This window comes from Mobula birostris, chromosome 20, assembly GCF_030028105.1.
Source record: "Mobula birostris isolate sMobBir1 chromosome 20, sMobBir1.hap1, whole genome shotgun sequence".
NCBI classification, from domain to species: Eukaryota; Metazoa; Chordata; class Chondrichthyes; order Myliobatiformes; family Myliobatidae; genus Mobula; species Mobula birostris.
The window spans coordinates 27,787,306-27,807,209 of record NC_092389.1 but is presented as its reverse complement, the minus strand read 5'-3'; the positions used below and the strand labels follow the sequence as shown (position 1 = coordinate 27,807,209).

General features: G+C 40.8%; 1 protein-coding gene across 1 annotated transcript in view; it reads right to left on the bottom strand.

The window, feature by feature from the left end:
- Nucleotides 1-19,904, bottom strand: part of fez1 (fasciculation and elongation protein zeta 1 (zygin I)) — a 92,881-nt gene that overhangs the window by 10,367 nt on the left and 62,610 nt on the right. The window contains exons 5-8 of the mRNA XM_072238390.1: nucleotides 17,276-17,547; nucleotides 9,412-9,492; nucleotides 5,743-5,818; nucleotides 4,195-4,260 (exon numbers count right to left, since the gene is read on the bottom strand). Coding sequence (XP_072094491.1) covers nucleotides 4,195-4,260; nucleotides 5,743-5,818; nucleotides 9,412-9,492; nucleotides 17,276-17,547 — 495 coding nt within the window. The remainder of the gene's footprint in view (nucleotides 1-4,194; nucleotides 4,261-5,742; nucleotides 5,819-9,411; nucleotides 9,493-17,275; nucleotides 17,548-19,904) is intronic.

Below are 19,904 nucleotides of genomic sequence, written 5' to 3'. Positions count from 1 at the left end.
ATGGCTGGGGTTCTGCAGGAAGGAGAGCGACTGGTATCGTCTGTAATAACTGTGGTGAAGAGGGACACCTCAGGTGGGAGTGTGAAGGACGAGAAACCCCTTGGAGAGTGAGCCCCTGGGTACCGAAGCAGAGAGAGACATCGGAAAACTTAAAAGAGACCCAGTGAGGGGACGGCCTGGCGTATTGGTGGACATTCCCAGCAATATATCAAGGAAAATCCTAAAGCGTATTGGTGGACATTCCCAGCAATATATCAAGGAAAATCCTAAAGCAAAAAACCTTATTCCTGAAGGCTTAGTGAGGACAAGCTCCAGTGTATTGCTACGGATAGAGGGTATTTATGCTAGAGCCATACTTGACACAGGATCGCAGGTCACTTTGCTGTAACATTCGTTTTACAACCAGCATTTGACGCATTTACCATTGACACCACTCAGTGCACTAGAGATCTGGGGTCTTAGTGCGGGTGGTTATCCATACGAAGGTTATTTGTCATTGAAGCTGCGGTTTTCGGATGCCGATGTGGGAGTGGCTGAGGTCCTTGATGCATTAGTGCTGGTTTGTCCGGACCCCATTCTTATGGGGACCAACACTCCTATTGTAAGGAGGCTCATGGGAGCCTGCAAGAAGAAAGCTGGAGAGAGCTTCCTGAGAACATTGTCTGTTCACCTAGTGTTTCGAGCTGCATTTGAGAAAGTGCATGGCTGCATTGGGCCGGATAATGAGCTTAGATGAGTGACTGTGTGGTTCACCCAGTCAAAGCCAATCATGTTACAGCCAGGGGAAGTAGCGAGAGTGAAACCCCAAATGTCCTGGAATGCCTGAGGCTGAGGCCGTCTTGGTGGATGCCCCGGAAGACCACGAAGAGAAATTGGGCTTACCTGCTGGGGTACTGGTGAGGCCCGCACTGCAGAAGCCCTTGGCTGTACAGGTGAACAGGATGGCAGAGATTGTCAGGAACACTACGAAGAGGGAGATCACCTTCAAGCGAAGGACGCCCCTGGCGCACCTGCTCCCGGTGATGGTAATGTCTACTGTCCCTGTGAGACAAGCTGGGGAGAAACCCTCTTCAAAAAAGGGTAAGTTCACTCAACTTTGGGACTCCCCGGTGCCTGCGGGTTGGAAGAGGGGGTTGGTAGAGAAGATGTTGAAACCGGAAGGTGTCTTTTCCACTGACGAGTTTGATGTGGGTTGTTCCAAGAGCACTTGCCACACTATCCGGGTGACTGAGGACACCCCATTCAGACAAAGGTCACTGCAGAGGTGGAAGGCATTCGGCAGCATTTGTGTAAACTGAAGGAAGCTGGGATCATCACTGAGTCCAGAAGCCCCTTTGCGTCCCTAATAGTGGTGTCCTAGAAGAAGAATGGGAAGGTACGGATATGCGTGGATTATAGGACTCTGAACAGGCGTACCATCCCCGGCCAATATATGGTCCCGTGAATCAAAGACACGCTGGCCTGTCTTGAGTGGTGTGAAGTGGTTCAGTGTGCTGGACTTGAGGAGTGGATATTACCAGATCCCCATGAGTGAGGCTGACAGAGAGAAGATGGCATTTATGTGTCCACTGGAATTCTTCCAGTTCGAAAGGATGCCCCAGAGCATATTGGGAGCCCCTGCAAACTTCCAGCGTGTCATGAAGAAAACGGTGGGGGATATGAACTTGCTTGACATATTGGTGTATCTGGATGAACTTGTAGGGCTCTCAGTATACTAGGTGGACTGTTAACTGTTGATTGCTTATTACCAAAATGGCTTCTCTGAAATGTTATATAAAAGTGGCTTCTCGTAATTGTAGGGCTCTCTGTATACTAGGTGGACTGTTAACTGTTGATCAATTATTACCAAAATGGCTTCTCTGAAGTGTTATATTAAAATGGCTTCTCGTAATGTTAACTGCTGAGCAAGGGGTTCTCTGTAACTGCAATGTTTGGGTTATACAGGGAGATAACGGAAATTGTATTCATTTGTTAGCCAATGGAAGTCATGTTCTGTTATCTTTATACGTGTGCTGCATTGAGGAGCAGGGGATTTTCGGGAGGCGAGTGGAGAGGATGGACGTGTGAGGAATGGACAGCGGTTCCAGGGTGGCGGATACCGGACCTCGGGGGTTCGGATGGTGGCCGGAGTCTCGGAAGGACGTTGTGGATGGAATAGGAGGTGTGAGCTCCAACGTATTAAAATATTATGTGCACAAGACTGATAAGTTACTGATGTGGCGCCTAGTTTTTTATAGTTACTTCTACCAACCCATCACCAAAAATTTGCTATAAAGTATAATTCTTTACTCGCACTTGGTATATTGTTTTCATATTTGTGTTATGGCTGTTCATTGGGTGACTCGCACCCTATCCGCACAAAAGTGATTGCACTGTTTGGCGGGGTCGACGGCTATTTACCCTAGGCAACGGGGGGGTCAGTAGGGCAAAACCCCTTACAAACTCATAGTATTGGGTCCACCTTGGAGAAACATGAAGCGAGGTTACTGAAGATACTGAGCCACCTGAAAGCTGAAGAGTTAAAACTTTCCCTGGACAAATGCCAGTTCTGCAAGATGTCTGTCAACTATGTTGGACACATAGTCTCACGGTGGAGTAGCTACTGATCCATCTAAGATAGAGGCGGTGACCACATGGTCAAGGTCCCAGACTGTTAGCACTTTATGCTCATTCCTTGGGTTCTACGGGTACTATCGGAGGTTCGTGAAGGACTATGCGAAAGTGGGTCACCCTTTAAATCAGCTTCTGTGTGGTTAACCTCACTTGGGGAAGAAAGGGAGGAGGGTAAAGATTATCTTAGCCCTTTGGAGCCTTTTGGAGCGAGATGGGATGCAAAATGTGAAGAGGCCTTTCAGTCGCTGAAGGAGCTGCTGACACAAGCACCTGTGCTGGCTTTTGCAGACTCCCGATTGCTGTATGTACTGCATACAGATGCCAGCAGAGAGAGCTTAGGGGGTGTCCTCTATCAGGATCAGGGCACAGGGTTGAAACTTGTTGCATTTGTCAGCCAGAGTCTGTCACCCTCTGAGAAAACCTATCCCATGCACAAGTTCCTGGCATTGAAATGGGCTGTGGTGGATAAGTTGAGTGACTACCTCTATGGTGCCAAGTTTTAAGTGAGAATGGACAACAATCCCCTAACTTATATCCTGACCTTGGTGAAGTTGGATGCCACAGACCATCGGTGGTTGTCGGCGTCTGCCTATGATTTCAACCTGAAGTACCGGCCGGGAAGTAGGAACGTTGATGCTGATGTTTTGTCCCGACGTTGGCATGAGGACAGTGATGAAGAGTTGGAAAGCGTTCCTGCCTCGGGAGTGAAACCCATGTTCCAGTTTGCCATCATGGTGAAGGCAAAGGGAAGGCAAGGGCAAGATCGAGTGGTAGATCAATTGGGAGCTTCTGATGATCCCATTCCACAAGTTTACTGTAACCTGACTGATCTGAAGACAAACCAGTTACCGGAATTGAGTCCTGGGGAAGTGACAGCAGTTCAGTGAGATGACCCGGGCATCGGTACCATTTGGTCAGCGGTCAATAAAGGAGACGTGGCTCAAGCGGAGAGGATGGAACATGCTGCAGTGTCTCAAATAATGAGAGGGTGGCCTAGATTGGAGTTGAGAAAACCAGAGTGTTTCATGTGCCGTACAAACTGGTCTGGTATTCGTCAACACTAATGATCATTCAGAAACCAAGCTGTCTCCATCTTTAAAGGATCAGCACTACAGCTGAACATTTTCCCTGGATAATGAAGATCAAGTCATCCCTGGTTATATCTGGTCACTTTGAAGCATGCTTGCTCAGGGTATCACCGATGTTTGGGTTTCTGAAAGGGAAAGCACTCATGAAGGTCAGAGAGAGCAGAAGAACAGCAGAAGTAAGGGAAGAAGGCTCCTTGGCTCTATGAGCCTGCTCTGCTGTTCCAGAAGAATTTAACTGCTCTCTGCTCGAATTGTTACCATCCCCATGAGTGAGGCTGCCATTTTCCTCCAGTTTCCCTAATACATATATTCAATCAATTACCATGAAGAAAACAAATAAGAAGATTTGAAATAGGCCAGTCCACTGTTCATTGTGTAAGCAACACAGATATATATATATATATATATATATATATATATAGAGAGAGAGAGAGAGAGAGAGAGAGAGAGAGAGAGAGAGAGAGAGAGACTGTATTTTAACTTAAACAATTACCTTTTAAAATGTAGTCAGTCAGTAAAACTGGAACCTTCTCACTATCCTCCTTCATAGCCAGAAGAACTATAGAAAAATATAGTTTGATTAGTGACTTCAAACATTCAAACTTCCAAACATTTGCCATAATTTCTCTGGAGTCTTGTTACTTTGTGTTCCTGTTTTAAATATGCTTTTCGCCCCAACTCCTGAAAGTACAAATCCTGGCTGTCCTTTTAAGGCAATTCTGAAGGAGTTCTCCTCTTTCAGAGTGACAGAACACAACTTGTCCTGAGGTGCCATCTTTCAGATGAGTTGCTAAATGGAGACCCTTTTGCCTTTGCCTGTGGGTGCAAACAATTTCCATCATTGTGGTAAATGTCCTCAACTAATAACAGAATAGTAATAAACTGCCCAAGAAGGGAAATAGGAGTTAAACTTTTGATAGGTGATTTGCAGTTCACTTCCCTTAGGAGCAGGGGAAACATAATCAAGAGTGATTAATTTGTAGGGCCACAGGCAATCAGGAGAAGAATGGGACTGGTACAGTTGTTCTACTAAAATCCAGAATAGACTCAGTGGGTGAATGACCTTCCTTGCTGTAACAATTCTATGACGACTAAAATAGATGATTTGGATAATATGATGCTGCTGCTTGTGGGAGTTTGCCAGGTGTACAGTGTCTACTAGAATTCTTACTTTAAAACCGGAGAGCCAAATGTCTCACTGTTTATCATGCTGATATCACCAGCTACATGATGGAAATATGGAATGATAACCCATAGAAGCTGACCATTACCCCTGTGATAATGTTTTAGTGCAGCCACCAAATTAATATCACACTGGACGATTTATCATAGAAATTTATGAAGTAGAACAGAAGAAAAATATTCAGCTGATCGTATCTATGTTGGCATCAAATTGACTTTAGGCTAATCACATTTCCCAGCTATTGATCCATGGCCCAGCATATTTGACGTTTTACCCCTGCAGTTAATAATTTTGAATGCCACAACTGAATTTGCCCACACGACTCTTTCAAACAGTGTAGAACTCAATGTGGTTTCTTATGTCACCTGCAGATACTTTGCAATCACCTTCATATCCTCTATTTGCTGATCCCTCTGCCATTGAAAGTGATGCTTTAGCTCCTCTATTTGCATATCCTCTATTTGTTGAAAGTGATGCTTTAGCATTTTATTCTTATCTACACTATTCGTTATTTTGAACATGTCCATCAAATTTTCTCTTAAATCTTCAATGCTCAAAGGACAACCATCTCTCCAAGTAACTGAAGTCTCTCATCCCTGGTGCCATTCTAATAAATCTGCCCTGCTCTATTTCCAGGGCCTAGAAATCAAAGATTTCTCTATGTGCCAAAGGGCAAGTAGAAAAGCCATTTAAAGTCATTGGTGACCAGTTCTGTGTGTGAATTTTTTAAATTATTAGACGACGGAGAACCTTATGCCTCAATCTTGACAAGGCCTTCCAAAACCTCTCGATGCCAATTTGACCAAAAAAACCTATCCAAATAGAGTGAAGCTAGCAGCTGAACTTCATGTTACTCACTTGTGGTCAGTATTTGAAGATCTTCAACAGTTGGAGGAGTGCTCTTTTTTTCATAAGGAATCACTGTAGTTAGGTACTAGATACAGGAAACAAGCGCAATTAATTAAGTGAAAGAAACATCATTGCTTTTTCTCCATCTCATGACTAGCCAAGGATCTGCTTTATCTTTTCTCTTTTTCAATCTTTTTATTAGTTTCAACAACAAACACGTTACAAAAAGTACATAATAATTGGGATTATGTTAATCGATAATAATTATTAAAGTTTACAGTCAGGTAGCACATAGTTAGAAACATCCCAAAGTCACACAGATTAACAACAAAATATAAAAAGAGTATACATAAAATATAAAATATCGTAAAAAAAAGAAAAAAAATCCCCTAAAAAAAACTACCCAAACTAAAGAAAACTACGGAAAAAAAGAAAAGAAAGGGCTATTATGATATCTCAGATAGAACCAATAGTGTCGCCACTTCCGCTCCTCTCCCTATATATTGAAATCACAAAATAGATTGGCAAGGGACAAATTACATCATGTGGAAGTATTGAATAAATGGTCTCCAAGTCTCATCAAATTTAATAGATGGGTCAAAAATAACACTTCTAATTTTTTCTAGATTTAAACAAGATATAGTTTGAGAAAACCAATGAAATGTTGTAGGAGGATTCATCTCTTTCCGTTCAATAGTATAGATCTTCTAGCCATTGAAGTAACAAAAGCAATCATCCGACAAACTTGAAGGGGTCAAATGATGTTTTTCAATCATTGGTAAACCAAAAATGGCAGTAATAGGATGAGGTTGTAAATCAATGTTCAAAACAGTGGAAATAATATCAAAAATATTGTCCCAATATGTCTTCAATAAAGGGCAAGACCAAAACATATGAGTTAATGAAGCTATCTCCGAATGACATCTATCACATATAGGGGTTATATGAGAGTAATAACGAGCTAATTTATCCTTAGACATATAAGCCCTATGTACAACTTTAAACTGTATCAATGCATGTTTAGCACAAATAGAGGAAGAATTAACTAATTGAAATTTTTTTTGCCATTTCTCAGTAGGTAGTAAGTTCCCTTTCCCAGTCCTTATCATATTATAAATAATTGCTATTGAACCTTTCTGAAAAAAGTTTAAATCCAAAATTTTTTCCAATATATCAATAGAATATGAAATCGGAAAGCTAGTAAGAACAGTATTTAAAAAGTTTCTGATCTGTAAATATCTAAAAAAATGTGATCTAGGTAAAATATATTTATTAGATAATTGTTCAAAAATCATAAAACAATTATCTGAAAATAAATCAGAAAAACTATTATACCCTTTGTTTTCCAAACCAGATATGCTTGATCCAAAAAAGAAGGTTGAAAAAGAAAATTAGATATAATAGGGCTAGTTAAAATGAATTGATTCAGTCCAAAAAATTTTCGAAACTGAAACCATATTCGAAGAGTATATTTAACTATTGGGTTATCCATTTGTTTGTCCAGTTTAGAAAAGTCAAAAGGAAGTGGGGTCCCTAAAATAGAACCCAATGAAAATCCTGAAACAGAATTACATTCAAGATTAACCCATTGTGGACTTGGAACTGTATCCCAACTCCATGTCCAAAATTTTAAATAACGAATATTAATTGCCCAATAGTAGAATCTAAGGTTTGGCAATGCTAAGATCTGCTTTATCATAAAACTCCTTATTACCGAACCATCCCAAAGTGACAAGAAGGGAAGTCCAAGTACCATTGGGGGATCCTCATCCTCCCAATTCAAAAGTCTCAGAGCAGTAACGGCTACCATACCTACAAAATATTCAAACTTATATACACTTGAGATTTCTTTCAAACAAACTGACAAATCTATGCTGTCACTATAATGGTAAAGCTGGTGTTTAGAAATAAATGGGACATATGTTTTGTGTAAAGGCAAGTGTTCTTTCAGTACCCTGCTTCATTTATGTAAAGAGTGAAACAACAATGATAGTGAACTATCATTTGCTCTACATACAAATTGCTGGAGGAGCTCTGCAAGTTGGGCAGCATCTATAGAGAGGAATGAACAGTCAACATTTCGGGCCAAGGCCCTTCATCAGATGGGTAAAAGTAAAACTATTCACTTTCATCATTCACTTTCAACCTAAACTTTCTTCATTCCATGAATTAAGGCTTACTAATCCCTCTCCCAGAACATTTGAATTCCTTTTGCACTGTCTGTTTGCACCTTAGTTGTCTAAGTACAGTGCACTTTCTCTGTAAATGTAATACTATATAGGGTCCTGATGATGGGTCTTGGCCTGAAACGTCGACTATTTAAGACCATAAGAGATAGGACCAGAATTAGGTTATTTGACCTATCAATCTGCTTCACCATTTCATCATGGCTGATCCGTTTCCCTCTCAACCCCAATCTCCTGCCTTCTCTCATAACCTTTAAAACCCTGACTAATCAAGAACCTATCAACTTTGCTTTAAATATACCCAATGACCTGGCCTCCACAGCTGCCTGTGGCAAGGAATTCCACAGGTTCACCACCCTCTGGCTAAAGATATTCCTCCTCTTCTCCATTCTAAATGGACGTCCCCCTATTCTGAGGCTGTGGCCTCTGGTCCTAGACCTCCCCCACTATACGAAACATCCTCTCCACATCCACTCTATCACAGTCTTTCAACATTCAATAGGTTTCAATGAGACCCCCCCCCCCCATTCTTCTAAATTCCAGGGAGTACAGGCCCAGAGCCATCAAATGCTCCTCATACGATAACCCTTTCATTCCCGGAATCACTCTCATGAACCTCCTCTGAACCCAATGTCATCACATCCTTTCTGAGATAAGAGGCCCAAAATTGTTCACAATGCTCCAAATGAGGCCTAACCAGTGCCTCATAAAGTCTCAGTACTACATCCTTGTGTTTATACTCTAGTCCTCTTGAAATGAATGCTAACATTGCATTTGACTTCCTCACCATCAACTCAACTTGCAAGTTAACCTTCAGGGAGTCCTGCACAAGGACTCCCAAGTTCCTTTACACCTTGGATTTTTGAATTTTCTGCCCGATTATTCCTTTCCATAGATGCTGATTTCCTCCAGCAATTTTGTGTGTGTTACTTTGGATTTTGAGCATCTGCAAAATCTCTTGTGTTTATGATGCACTTATTCTATCTACATTCTACTGTTGGAAGGGTGGCTTTAACTTGGACCGACTCAATTTGAGAATAAGCAGATATTTCTTGGAGTCATCCTCACAATATAATACCGCTGAGTATGTCAACAAATGTTACACGCAGTTAGAATCAATAAACTTATCTAGTAGGTGGACTTTGAAAGATATTGGTTACTGCTGCAGTTTCAGCTGACCTAATTATTGTTCTTTATCGTCCAATGTTACAGAGTTGTTAGATAAATTTACTTTCCACCTCCAACCATCTTGCCCACTCAAACAGGCATTTTTCCCTGTCCTCAAAATTTTAGTTACTAATTAGCATTTTAGTCACTTATGAAAAATGAGAATGATAATCTTCTACCTTTTATTATTTTTATGATTTTTCTTCCGGCTTGTGGGAGAAAATCAATTTCTAATTCTTGGAGACTCCAGTTCTATGGGTTCACAAATCTAGCTCAATAGGAAATTTGGACAATATAACAGGGAAATGGCACTAAAGGCAGTTACCTGTTTTTCATTGCCGGAGTTTCCAAAGGTCTGCCGAATGCCACTCTGGATGACACTGGAGATTCCTTCCATGCTGAAGCGCTGTTTGATAGAGGAGTAGAGGTTATCAGGAGAACTTACAGGCGACAGACAACAATGGTGACAGTGGACTCACCTCATGCCTTTATCATAGAAACAGCACAGCCCAGATGTAACCCAGGCTAATTAAACCCAAAAGATGTAACGTTAGAAAGCTCCACCTGTGAAGGGATGAAAATGAGGTTCACTGAATTTAAAAAAGAAGAGAACTTGGGGAAAACAAAACTATGTGAGAATGAGGCATTACTGACGCAGGCATTGACAAGCAGGAGAATTGAAGCAAACTATGAGAAACTAAAGATATAAACTGTTAAAAGTGGAATTAGTAGTGAGTATTTCTACCCTACTTACTTGAAAACCTCGGGGTGAAACCCCTGGAGGAGAGACAATAGTGATAAAAGAGTTTTTGAAGCTATGGCTATAACAAGCAGCAGCTACAATGAGACAATATCGGTAGAGATGAGTGTCCAAGATCTCTACCATGTCACAGAAATTAGTTTTGTTAAATCATACCAATGGATTTGGTTTTTTTTTGTGTAAGTATTGTGAATCAACTTTCTGTGGATGACCCACCAATTCGTCAAAGATGGGAGGGTGAAGTGTAGGTTTGTGTGTGTGTATATATATATATATATATATATATACACACACACAAACCTACACTTCACCCTCCCAAAGTGTGTGTGTGTGTGTGTGTGTGTGTGTGTGTGTGCGCGCGCGATTGGGTGAAGGGATTTAGAATGTACGTCTAGTGCACATTCTGGAGCAGAGGGTGGCGGTAATGCACCATTAACCTGGATGCCAACCGCCGTAAAACAAGATACAGACAGACAGACCCACCAATTCACCCAATGAACCAAGAAACAAGATGGTAAGCCACCCAAGATCGAAGAACCAGCATGGGAACGAAATGTTTCATTATGTAGAGGATTTAATATGGTTGGACGAATAAGTTTTCATTCCAAGGATCTGAATTTGATTTTCTGCAAGAACTGATTATTTTTTCAAAGACTTTGATAAGTGACTGAATGAGATTTACCTTGTTTAAAAGTTGTGATGTTGGAGAATTGTCGTGGATGGAGTTAAGCTGTATATATATAGCTCCTAGTTTATATTTATATATATATAATTTTTTTAAATTTGAATTTAAATTTGTAGACACACTAACCTGGAACTGAAACTGAAGTTAACCATAATACTTAAGAATAGGAATTTAATTAGTTTTTTAACTAACTCGGGATAAATAAAAAGGAAAGGTTAGTCCGTAAACCTTTAAACAGGGAATAACACTAGATCTAATAAGAGAAATTGGAGTAATAAAGGTTATTCTAATGAATCTCACTGATTCTAACGAACAAGGAATTTGGATTACATTTGATATCTGAGATTTAAAAACTAAACAGAATGTTGGAATTTTGATTTGTTCTTGTTCATGTAAATATTTTGTATATATTGTTTTCTTTATAAATAAAACTTAACCCCAGAAGTGTGTGTTCTATTCACTGAACACACATCAAAGTTGCTGGTGAACGCAGCAGGCCAGGCAGCATCTCTAGGAAGAGGTACAGTCGACGTTTCAGGCCGAGACCCTTCGTCAGGACTAACTGGAGAAGCAGTTAGTCCTGACGAAGGGTCTTGGCCTGAAACGTCGACTGTGCCTCTTCTTAGAGATGCTGCCTGGCCTGCTGCGTTCACCAGCAATTTTGATGTGTGTTGCTTGAATTTCCAGCATCTGCAGAATTCCTGTTGTTTGCGTTCTATTCACTGCCTCCTTTTGATACCTAGAGCTTCTGATGACAACTAGCACCTAGTGGATTACTATGTAATTTGATTTTCTTATCAAGAGTGCCACGACCAGTCACATGAGATAAGACCAGCACTACACAGGTGTTACACAAGTCATTTTGATACTGACAAGGAGATTTTGATACACACAAGGAGATTCTTAATGCAAATTCCCCAAAAACTGACCAAAACAGTATGTGTCAAGAACACTAAAGGAAAAAGGCAAGACAGGGATGTTTAGGGAAGTTCTACCAGAATTCTGGGCCTTGGCAGCTGAAGGTACCCCATGAATGGTGGATCGATAAAAATCCACGATGATCAATGACTTTGCAACTCAAGCCATGACTGATTTCCCAAATCAGAAATAATTTAACTTTCATACTATTAACTTGTACGACCAATAATTAATATGCCTAAGCAAACTTACCACAGACGATCAGTAGTCACAGTGTGGAAAGAGTTACATGATACCACAACCACCTCAATGTCATTTTTTAACAAAATCTAATTAAGCCAGAAACTAACATAATGGAAACTTGCTCTGCTGCTCAGATGCCGATGTTTGCAAGTACTACATGGACTGTCTTCCATATTATTTTATTCTGTACATCCATCAAGCTGTGCCAAGAGTAGGATGTGAACACAAAGTCCGAACTTGACAACTACTGAGAGTGCACTGTCTTTCAAAAAATGTTAAGGCTGTCCCTTTGGTGCCAGCTCTTGTGGTCATGAGAAGTTCTGTGCCAGTCACCTTGAGCAATATTATCCCACAATCAACATAAAAAGAGTCCAATCATATTTTTCACATTGTTTGTGGGAGTATGCTACATGCAAATTAAAAACTCCAGTGACTATAATTACAAACACTGATTAGATTGATAAAAGCATATTGTGGTCTGTGAATGCTTTAAGATACCCATATATTGTCAAAGGCATTTTTACTGAAATCTTTTTGTTTCTTTAAAGATCACTAAAGATTTAAAGATCCTGCTTATCCTTACCTAAGGAGGCAGAATATTTCCCAGCTGGCGTGCTAAATTTTCTATTACTCCCCAGGCTGACGCTATTATAAAGTATCAGAGAACAACACAGGTTATCTGATGTTCCTTGGTGTCACATCCCTCTCAGTGAGGCTGATGTTTACCTGGGCAGCCCTCACTGACAGGAGGAATTTACTGAGTGGAATTGTGTGGGAAAAACTTTTATTTGAATACAGTCGATAGAAATAATGCTAAAGGGTGAAAGGTAAAAATATTTGCATTAAGAAATACAGAAAATAAGACAATTGCACCTTGAGGATGAGTTCAGTGCTGAATAAGTGTCTCTTGAATAAGGCTCCTTTTCTAGTTATCATATGCAGAGTAAGTAGGCTGACATCAAGTGAGGGTATTGCCCATTGCAGTGAAGTTACCTGCAGGCATTAGTTACCATCATAACTGCCCAGTGTCACCATGGCTTCCAAGCCCTAGTCCATGAGGAGAATTAGAAATTGCACCCATCAGTGTTGATGACTGGTCAGAGAATTGGGGAAAATAGGGGTTAATGGTCACATATGAAAGAACAGGTTGCAAGGAAATAAGTTGAGGGATAGCACTCATCTGAGAGCAGGCTCAGACCTAATGGGCCAAATGGCCCCTTCTCAAAAAATCTCCCATATACTCATCAATGTCCCCAGAATTTACCGCTACAACACGGTAAGGACAATTTACAGCCCACTCGCCTATCAAGTGACACATCTTTAGGATGTGGAAGTGGGGTAACTGGAGCACCCAGAGGAAGCTAAGACAGTTACAAGGAGAACATGCTAATTCTATACAGACAACATCTGAGATTGAGATTGAACCTGGATCACTGGAGCTATGAGACAGCTGCTCTACTAGGTATGTCACTGTGCCACCCAAATCATAAGGAAATATAACATAATGAAATGGCAGAGCAGACTCGATGGGCTAAATGCCTAATTCTGCTCCTATATCTTGTGGTCTTCTGGAAATATGACAGTTCATAAAGAAACAGCTATTATTTGAGAATGACATGCTTCCATTCCAGTTCTGGCTTTCTGAGATAGCAAATGAGGCTAATGGGATACTTCTAGAGCTTGCCATATGTGGGGCAGGAGACCGCAAGCCAGGCACAAAGCTCATGGAGAAGCTACCTTGCTGAGTCATGGACTACCTATATCAGACACCTCAAAGCAATGGAAAAAGGGGTCGGTGGGTGGTTGGGTATTTATTGATGTGCTCCTCCTGTTGTTTATTCTGGGATCCTTTAGAGTTCTCGTGCAGGATTTCCTCAAGGTTAACTTGTAGGCTGGGTCATTGGTAAGGAAGGCAAATGCAATGTTAGCATTGATTTCAAGAGGACTAGGATATAAAAGCAAGGATGTAATGCTGAGGCTTTATAGGGCATTGGTCAGACCACACTTGGAGTATTGTGAGCAGTTTTCAGCTCACGAAAAAGTTTGGAAAGTGTCTGGAGGAGGTTCGCAAAAATGATTCCAAGAATGGCGGGTTAATGAATGAGGAGCATTTGATGGCTCTGGGCCTGTACGCACTGGAATTTAGAAGGATGAGGGGGGACATCATTGAAAACTATCGAATATTGGAAGGCCAATATAGAGTGGACATGGAGAGAATGATTCCAATAATTTAAGACCAGAAGGCATAGCTTCAGAATAGAGGGACATCCATTCAGAACATAGCTCAGGAGGAATTTCTTAAGCCAGAGGGTGGTTAATCTGTGGAATTCATTGCTATGGATAGCTGTGGAGGCCAAATCATTGAGTGTATTTAAAGCAGAGTTGATAGGTTCTTGATTAGCCAGGGTATCAAAGATTACAAAGAGTAGACAGAAGAACGGGGTTGAAAGGGATAATAAATTACCTGTGATGGAATGGTGGAGCAGCCTCAATGGGCTGAGTGGCTTAACTCAGCTCCTATGTCTTGTGGTTTTATTTAAGATTTTCCCTCTCTCTTTCTATGCACAGTTGATCATGATGATCTTCAAAAGACCAATTTTGTTCCTTGCTATTGTTTTGCTCTTAATACAGCACACCTGTATAAGCTCTTGGGATTCTCCTCCACCTTGTCGGCTAGAGTAACCTCAGGCCTTCTTTTAGCCCTCCTGATTTCCTTCTTAAGTGTTCTTTTGCAGTTCTTACTCCTCAAGTACCTCATTTGTTCCTCCCTACCTATATCTGTTATGTATATTCTTCTTCCTCTTCTTAACCAGGCCCTCAATATCTCTTGAAAACCAAGATTTCCTAAAACTGTTATCTTTGCCTTTTATTCTGACAGGAACATACAAACTCTGTACTCTCAAAATTTCACTTGCTAGAAAACAACCTGTCCAAATCCACACTTGCCAGATCCTTTCTGATACTGTCACTACGTTCGGATATGGCCCACATGCCAGAGAGACACTGAAGTGGTCCGATAGTTCACAGACTTTAATGTGAACAGCGTTAGAGGGAAAAGAAAACAATAAACACTTGGCCAAACAGGACCATTAACTGAAACTCTCAAATGGAAAATGAAGGCAACACTGCAGCTGAAAGGAATAACTAAACATAAAATGAATACCGCTAGTCTTCAGAGTCAGTTGACTCAACAGTCCAATTTCTCAGGCAAAGCCAAATGCAAACAGGCAGCGAAATGTTGCTGTGCTTTGCTCAAGTTTTGACAAGCGCTATGACGCTAAATACCATATACCAAATACCATAGAGTTAAGTACCACCACAATGAAATAATAATTAGCTGACATGTGCATATTCACGAGCGCAAATGCCGTATCTGTTGCACTGCTGAATCCATGGTTGTGACAGATACCATCAAAATTGGCCTTTTTCCAATTTAGAATCTTAACCCGAGGACCAGGTCGATCCTTCTCCATTTTTATCTTGATACTAATGGCACTAAGATCACTAGATCCAAAATGATCCCCTATACACACTTCTGTCACCTGCACTGTCTCATTTCCAGTGAGTTGGAGGATGTATTAAGAGAGCACAACTCATTTCAGAGGTACCTCAGTCAATCATCATTCTGGGTGAGCACCGTGTCACCAGTCTGTTCATCAGACAAGTATGTCTTCAAGGATGACATCCTTGAAGCAAAAATGGTTAAAGACTGTGCAGTAAGACTGCTTAAGTCTAATCTCTGAGACTGTCCATTCTTTTGCCGAAGGCGTAATGAAACAATCATTTGACTTTCATTTTCAGTAGTTAAGTTTGACATCGTGGATGTGAGGAGGGGAGTATTTAGTATGCAGTTTGTTTTATACAAATGTCACTTCCTGTTTATAAGCTGTTTTTACATCATTTCCTGCATGGGTTAATTTGGGTTTCAATTGAAGTACACATGGTAGAAAGACATTCATTTTCATCCACACTTTATATGCCCTTGAAACACCAATATCTGTGAGTCCTGAGCATCTTAGTATTGGTAACCATTTAGCAGATGTACTTTGAAAGAAGTATTATGTCTGTCATTCATCACTATTAAGCTATCATTGTGCCGTGAGTTCACTCTAGTCCACGGCATTGCTATAGAATGTTGCATATGTGTATAACCTGATCATGACACTAATCAATAATATTAGTATATTCAGGTGCACGATGATTCTGTATTGAATCTAATAAATGTTTTACTTAACTTTCTGCAGTTTCACAAAGTTTTCTCATAAAAAACCCAAAGAAAGCTTCTGTCTTGGTGATTTTTGAGGTGTTTAACTCCCTATCTAGCTTTGTATTCAATGCACTACGAAGGCAGTAGAAAGAAACTTGCAACCTCCGCTTTAAATATACCCAATAACTTGGCCTCTACAGCCATCTGTGCTAATGAATTCCACAGAGTCACTACCTTCTGGCTAAAGAAATTCCTTCTTATCTCTGTTCTAATTGGACATCTGTCCATTATAAGGCTGTGCCCTCTGGTCCTAGACTCCCCTACTACAGGAATCTCTCTACATCTACTCTATCTAGGACTATCAATATTCAATAGGGTTCAATGAGATTCCCCTCTCATTCTTCCAAACTCAAGTGAGTACAGGCCCAGAGCTATCAAATGCTCCACATATGTAAATTCTGTCATTCCCAGTATTATTGTGAAACTTCTCTGGAGCCTCTCCAAAGCCAGCACATCTTTTCCTTGATAAGGGGCCCACAACTCCAAGTGTGGTCTGACCAGTGCCTTATAAGGCCACAGCATTACAATGTTGCTTTTATATTCTAGTCCTCTTGAAATAAATGCTAAAATTGTATTTGCCTTTCTTACCACCTAACCTTTAGAAAATCCTGCACGAGGACTCCTAAGTCCCTTTGCACCTCGGATTTTTTCAATTTATCCCTGTTCAGAAAATAGTCTATGCTTTTATTCCTTCTACTGAAGTGCATGACCATAAACTTCCCTACACTGTATTCCATCTGCCACTTCTTTGCCCATTCTCCCAATCTGCCTAAGCCCTGCAGCGTGGCCACAAATGTGGCCACAAAGCCATCAATTCCAACATCAAAATCATTGACATATAGCGTGAACACCACTAGTCACCGGCAGCCAACCAGAAAAGGCTGGTACCTTTCTTGTAATACCATGAGCTCTTATCTTGTTAAGCAGCCTCATGTGTAACACCTTGTCAAAGGTCTTTTGAAAATCTAAGTAAACAACATTTGCTGATTCTCCTTTTGCTATCCTACTTGTTATTTCCTCAAAGAATTCCAACAGATTTGTCAGGCAAGGAAACCATGCTGACTTGGAAGAAATGCAGGTCAGAAAGGAACATATCATTCATATTTTCTCTCCGTATGTGAATAATGGTATGGAAGCAAATTAGGGCCCAACATCATAGAGCAGAAACTGAGCTGGGATCACAGAGTGACAACCTCCCTCTCTTCTACAACATCACATAACTGCAAAACATATATGACTATCAATGTATCAATAATGATTGGCTGGTATTGAACAGCCTTAAGGTTGCTGTTGACATATGGGGATCAAGGTCTCACCTTCACAGGCATGCGGTTTGCTTTCTCCTGTCGGATGCTTGGTGGAACCCCACCTTTGTCCTTCTTTTTCTTCTTCATTGATTCCCGGTGTTCCTTCTGCTTGTTTTGCACCTCAATGAGGATGGAGATGAAGCTGTTTTTCACTTCCTTCTCAAACTCTAGCTCATCACGCAATGCCAGTTGCTGTATCAGCTCCTCTGAATAATCTTTAATGGCTAATTCAATTTGCACCAACATTTCGCCCATCTCAGCCTCCGACATTAGTTTCACATCTGCACATGTAAAACACAAAAAAACAGGCTTTGAGTTTCTGAAGCCACCTCATTCCTCTTTCTCTGTTTCTACTGTCTTGTATTTGCATGTATGCCTAACCCCCATTTTAATATCATAAAAGTCCATTCTCTCTGGCTTCACCCCCACCAGCCACTGCCACTCCTCTATTAGTTTCCCTATTGACAGATGAGTCAGTCATCCGGGCCCCATGAGTTATAACTCCACCTCCACCTTATCACCCTTCAAAGCTTTTCTTTAAAGCCAGTCCCTTTGACCAACCTAGTTTATCATTTTCATAAAGACATACTGTCCCATGAGTTGTGTAGTTAATATTTCAGTAATATTTGAGTAATCTTGCATACACATTGTTTGATTAAGCATTCTTGTTCCCTTAAATAATTAATTATGGGTTATATGTATAAATACATGAATTGTATATGTTATCATGCTGCCACGTGACACACGCGCACCTTGCTTAAAGTAAAACACGAAGTTAGACTCACATTTCAGACTCCCGTGTCATCCTTTGAAGTAATTTAATGTTCTGAAGTTACAAAGCCAAACAGTGGCAATGAGGTATTTTTATACAAATGTGTTGGAAGAAGATGGCGACAGTGAGCAATGCAACCAAGGGCAACGTCCTTTACACAGTTCAGGAAACTACTTCTATTACTTCTTCTTTCAAATATGATTCTGTTGCAACTGGAATTTGTGATTTACATTTTGGTGGTGTATTTTTGGGCTGATTGACCCATCTGGCACTTGGCTGGCTCTGCAGGAGATTGGTGAGGTTTCGAGTGGAGTGTGCAGCCCGGAGGGCAAGAAGCCTGGAGATGGGGTGTAAGCTCAAGATTGACTCCATTTCTTGCCAATCTCTCTGAGTAAAGCTTCGAGCAAGATTGAAATCAACGAGTATGAAACCAGAAGGTGAACGGCTGTTCAGCGCTGGCTGCCTGCATTTGACTGATCTCTCTCTCATTCGCTGCTGCTGGAAGAAGGTGCTTGCGTGTGACCAGACTCTCTCTTGCCCTCGCTCACCGCTCACCGTGCCTGAATCTTGGGTATTCGATATGGGTGTGGTTTGAGGATTGGACTCTGCAGTTCATGTTTTACATTTTTCTGGTTTCTGGTTACTCCTTTTTTTATTACTATTTTGCGTGATTTTGATTGGGGTAGACTGGCTCTGCGGTCAATGAATGACACAGTGCTAAACTGAACTGAACTGAACATTCCGAGACTGTTTCAATGACTTTGTGGTTTGATGTTTTATTTTCTGTGTCTTTCACTTGTTTTTTTTTGCTGTTTGCGCAATTTGTTCTTTATTCTGCACATTGGGTGTTTGATGTTTTCTTTGAACAGGTTCTATGGTGTTTCTTTGCTTTGTGGCTGTCTGTGGAAAGACGAACCTCAGGGCTGTATACTGCATACATACTCCGATAGTAAATGTAGTTTGAGACGGCTACCAACCTGTTGAAGTGCAGCGAGGAATGGCAAGTTACAAAAAAACGTAGTGAGGAAGGGCGAATCAGAAAGACAGCGCAGCATGTGCAGAGTATTGAGTGAAAAAAAGGCAAGTAAAAGGAAGAATTCATAGGTTCATAAAGAGTGAGTACCGGGTGATCATAATTAGAAAAAAATGTGCAGAAATGGCTGGCCACATCGGAAAGATTGACGCATTTGATTGCTCAGTGGGTAACTAGCTCATGCATACTCAGCTAATTGAACAGTATTTTAAAGCAAATGAAATAGTCACTGAGAAACTGGTACCAATTTTGCTAAGTGCATTGGGTTTAAAGGCATACAGTTTGCTTTGAAGTTTGACTGCTTCAACCAAACCAGCAGAAATAAGCTTTGCTGATATTGTGAAAGTAATTCAGGAGTATTTAGAACCAAAACCTTGTTGATTGCAGAATACTTCAGCTTTCATAAGCAGAATCAAGAGGAACAGTAGTCCATTTCAGTGTACGTGGCTGAATTGAAGAGATTGTCTGAGCATTGTCAGTTCGGTAATGGTCTTAATGGTGCACTGAGAGATTGATTAGTTGTGGATTCTTACAAGAAAGCATTCAAAAATGGCTCCTAACTGAAGCACAGCTCACAATTAAAAGAGCAGCTGAAATTGTTGTATGAATGGGAATAGCGGACAGAGACACAATTGAGTTGCAGTCAGGAATGAAAGTGAGCGTGAACAAAATTGCAACATCTAAACTGAAACTGGTCTGGCCAAACAAATTGCGTTACCATTGTTGCAGGGGCTCACATACACCAGACCATTGCAGATTTAAAGGCAAAACCTACAGAAAATGCGACAAAGTAGGACACATACATGTCAGGCAGACAAAAATAAATGGACTGC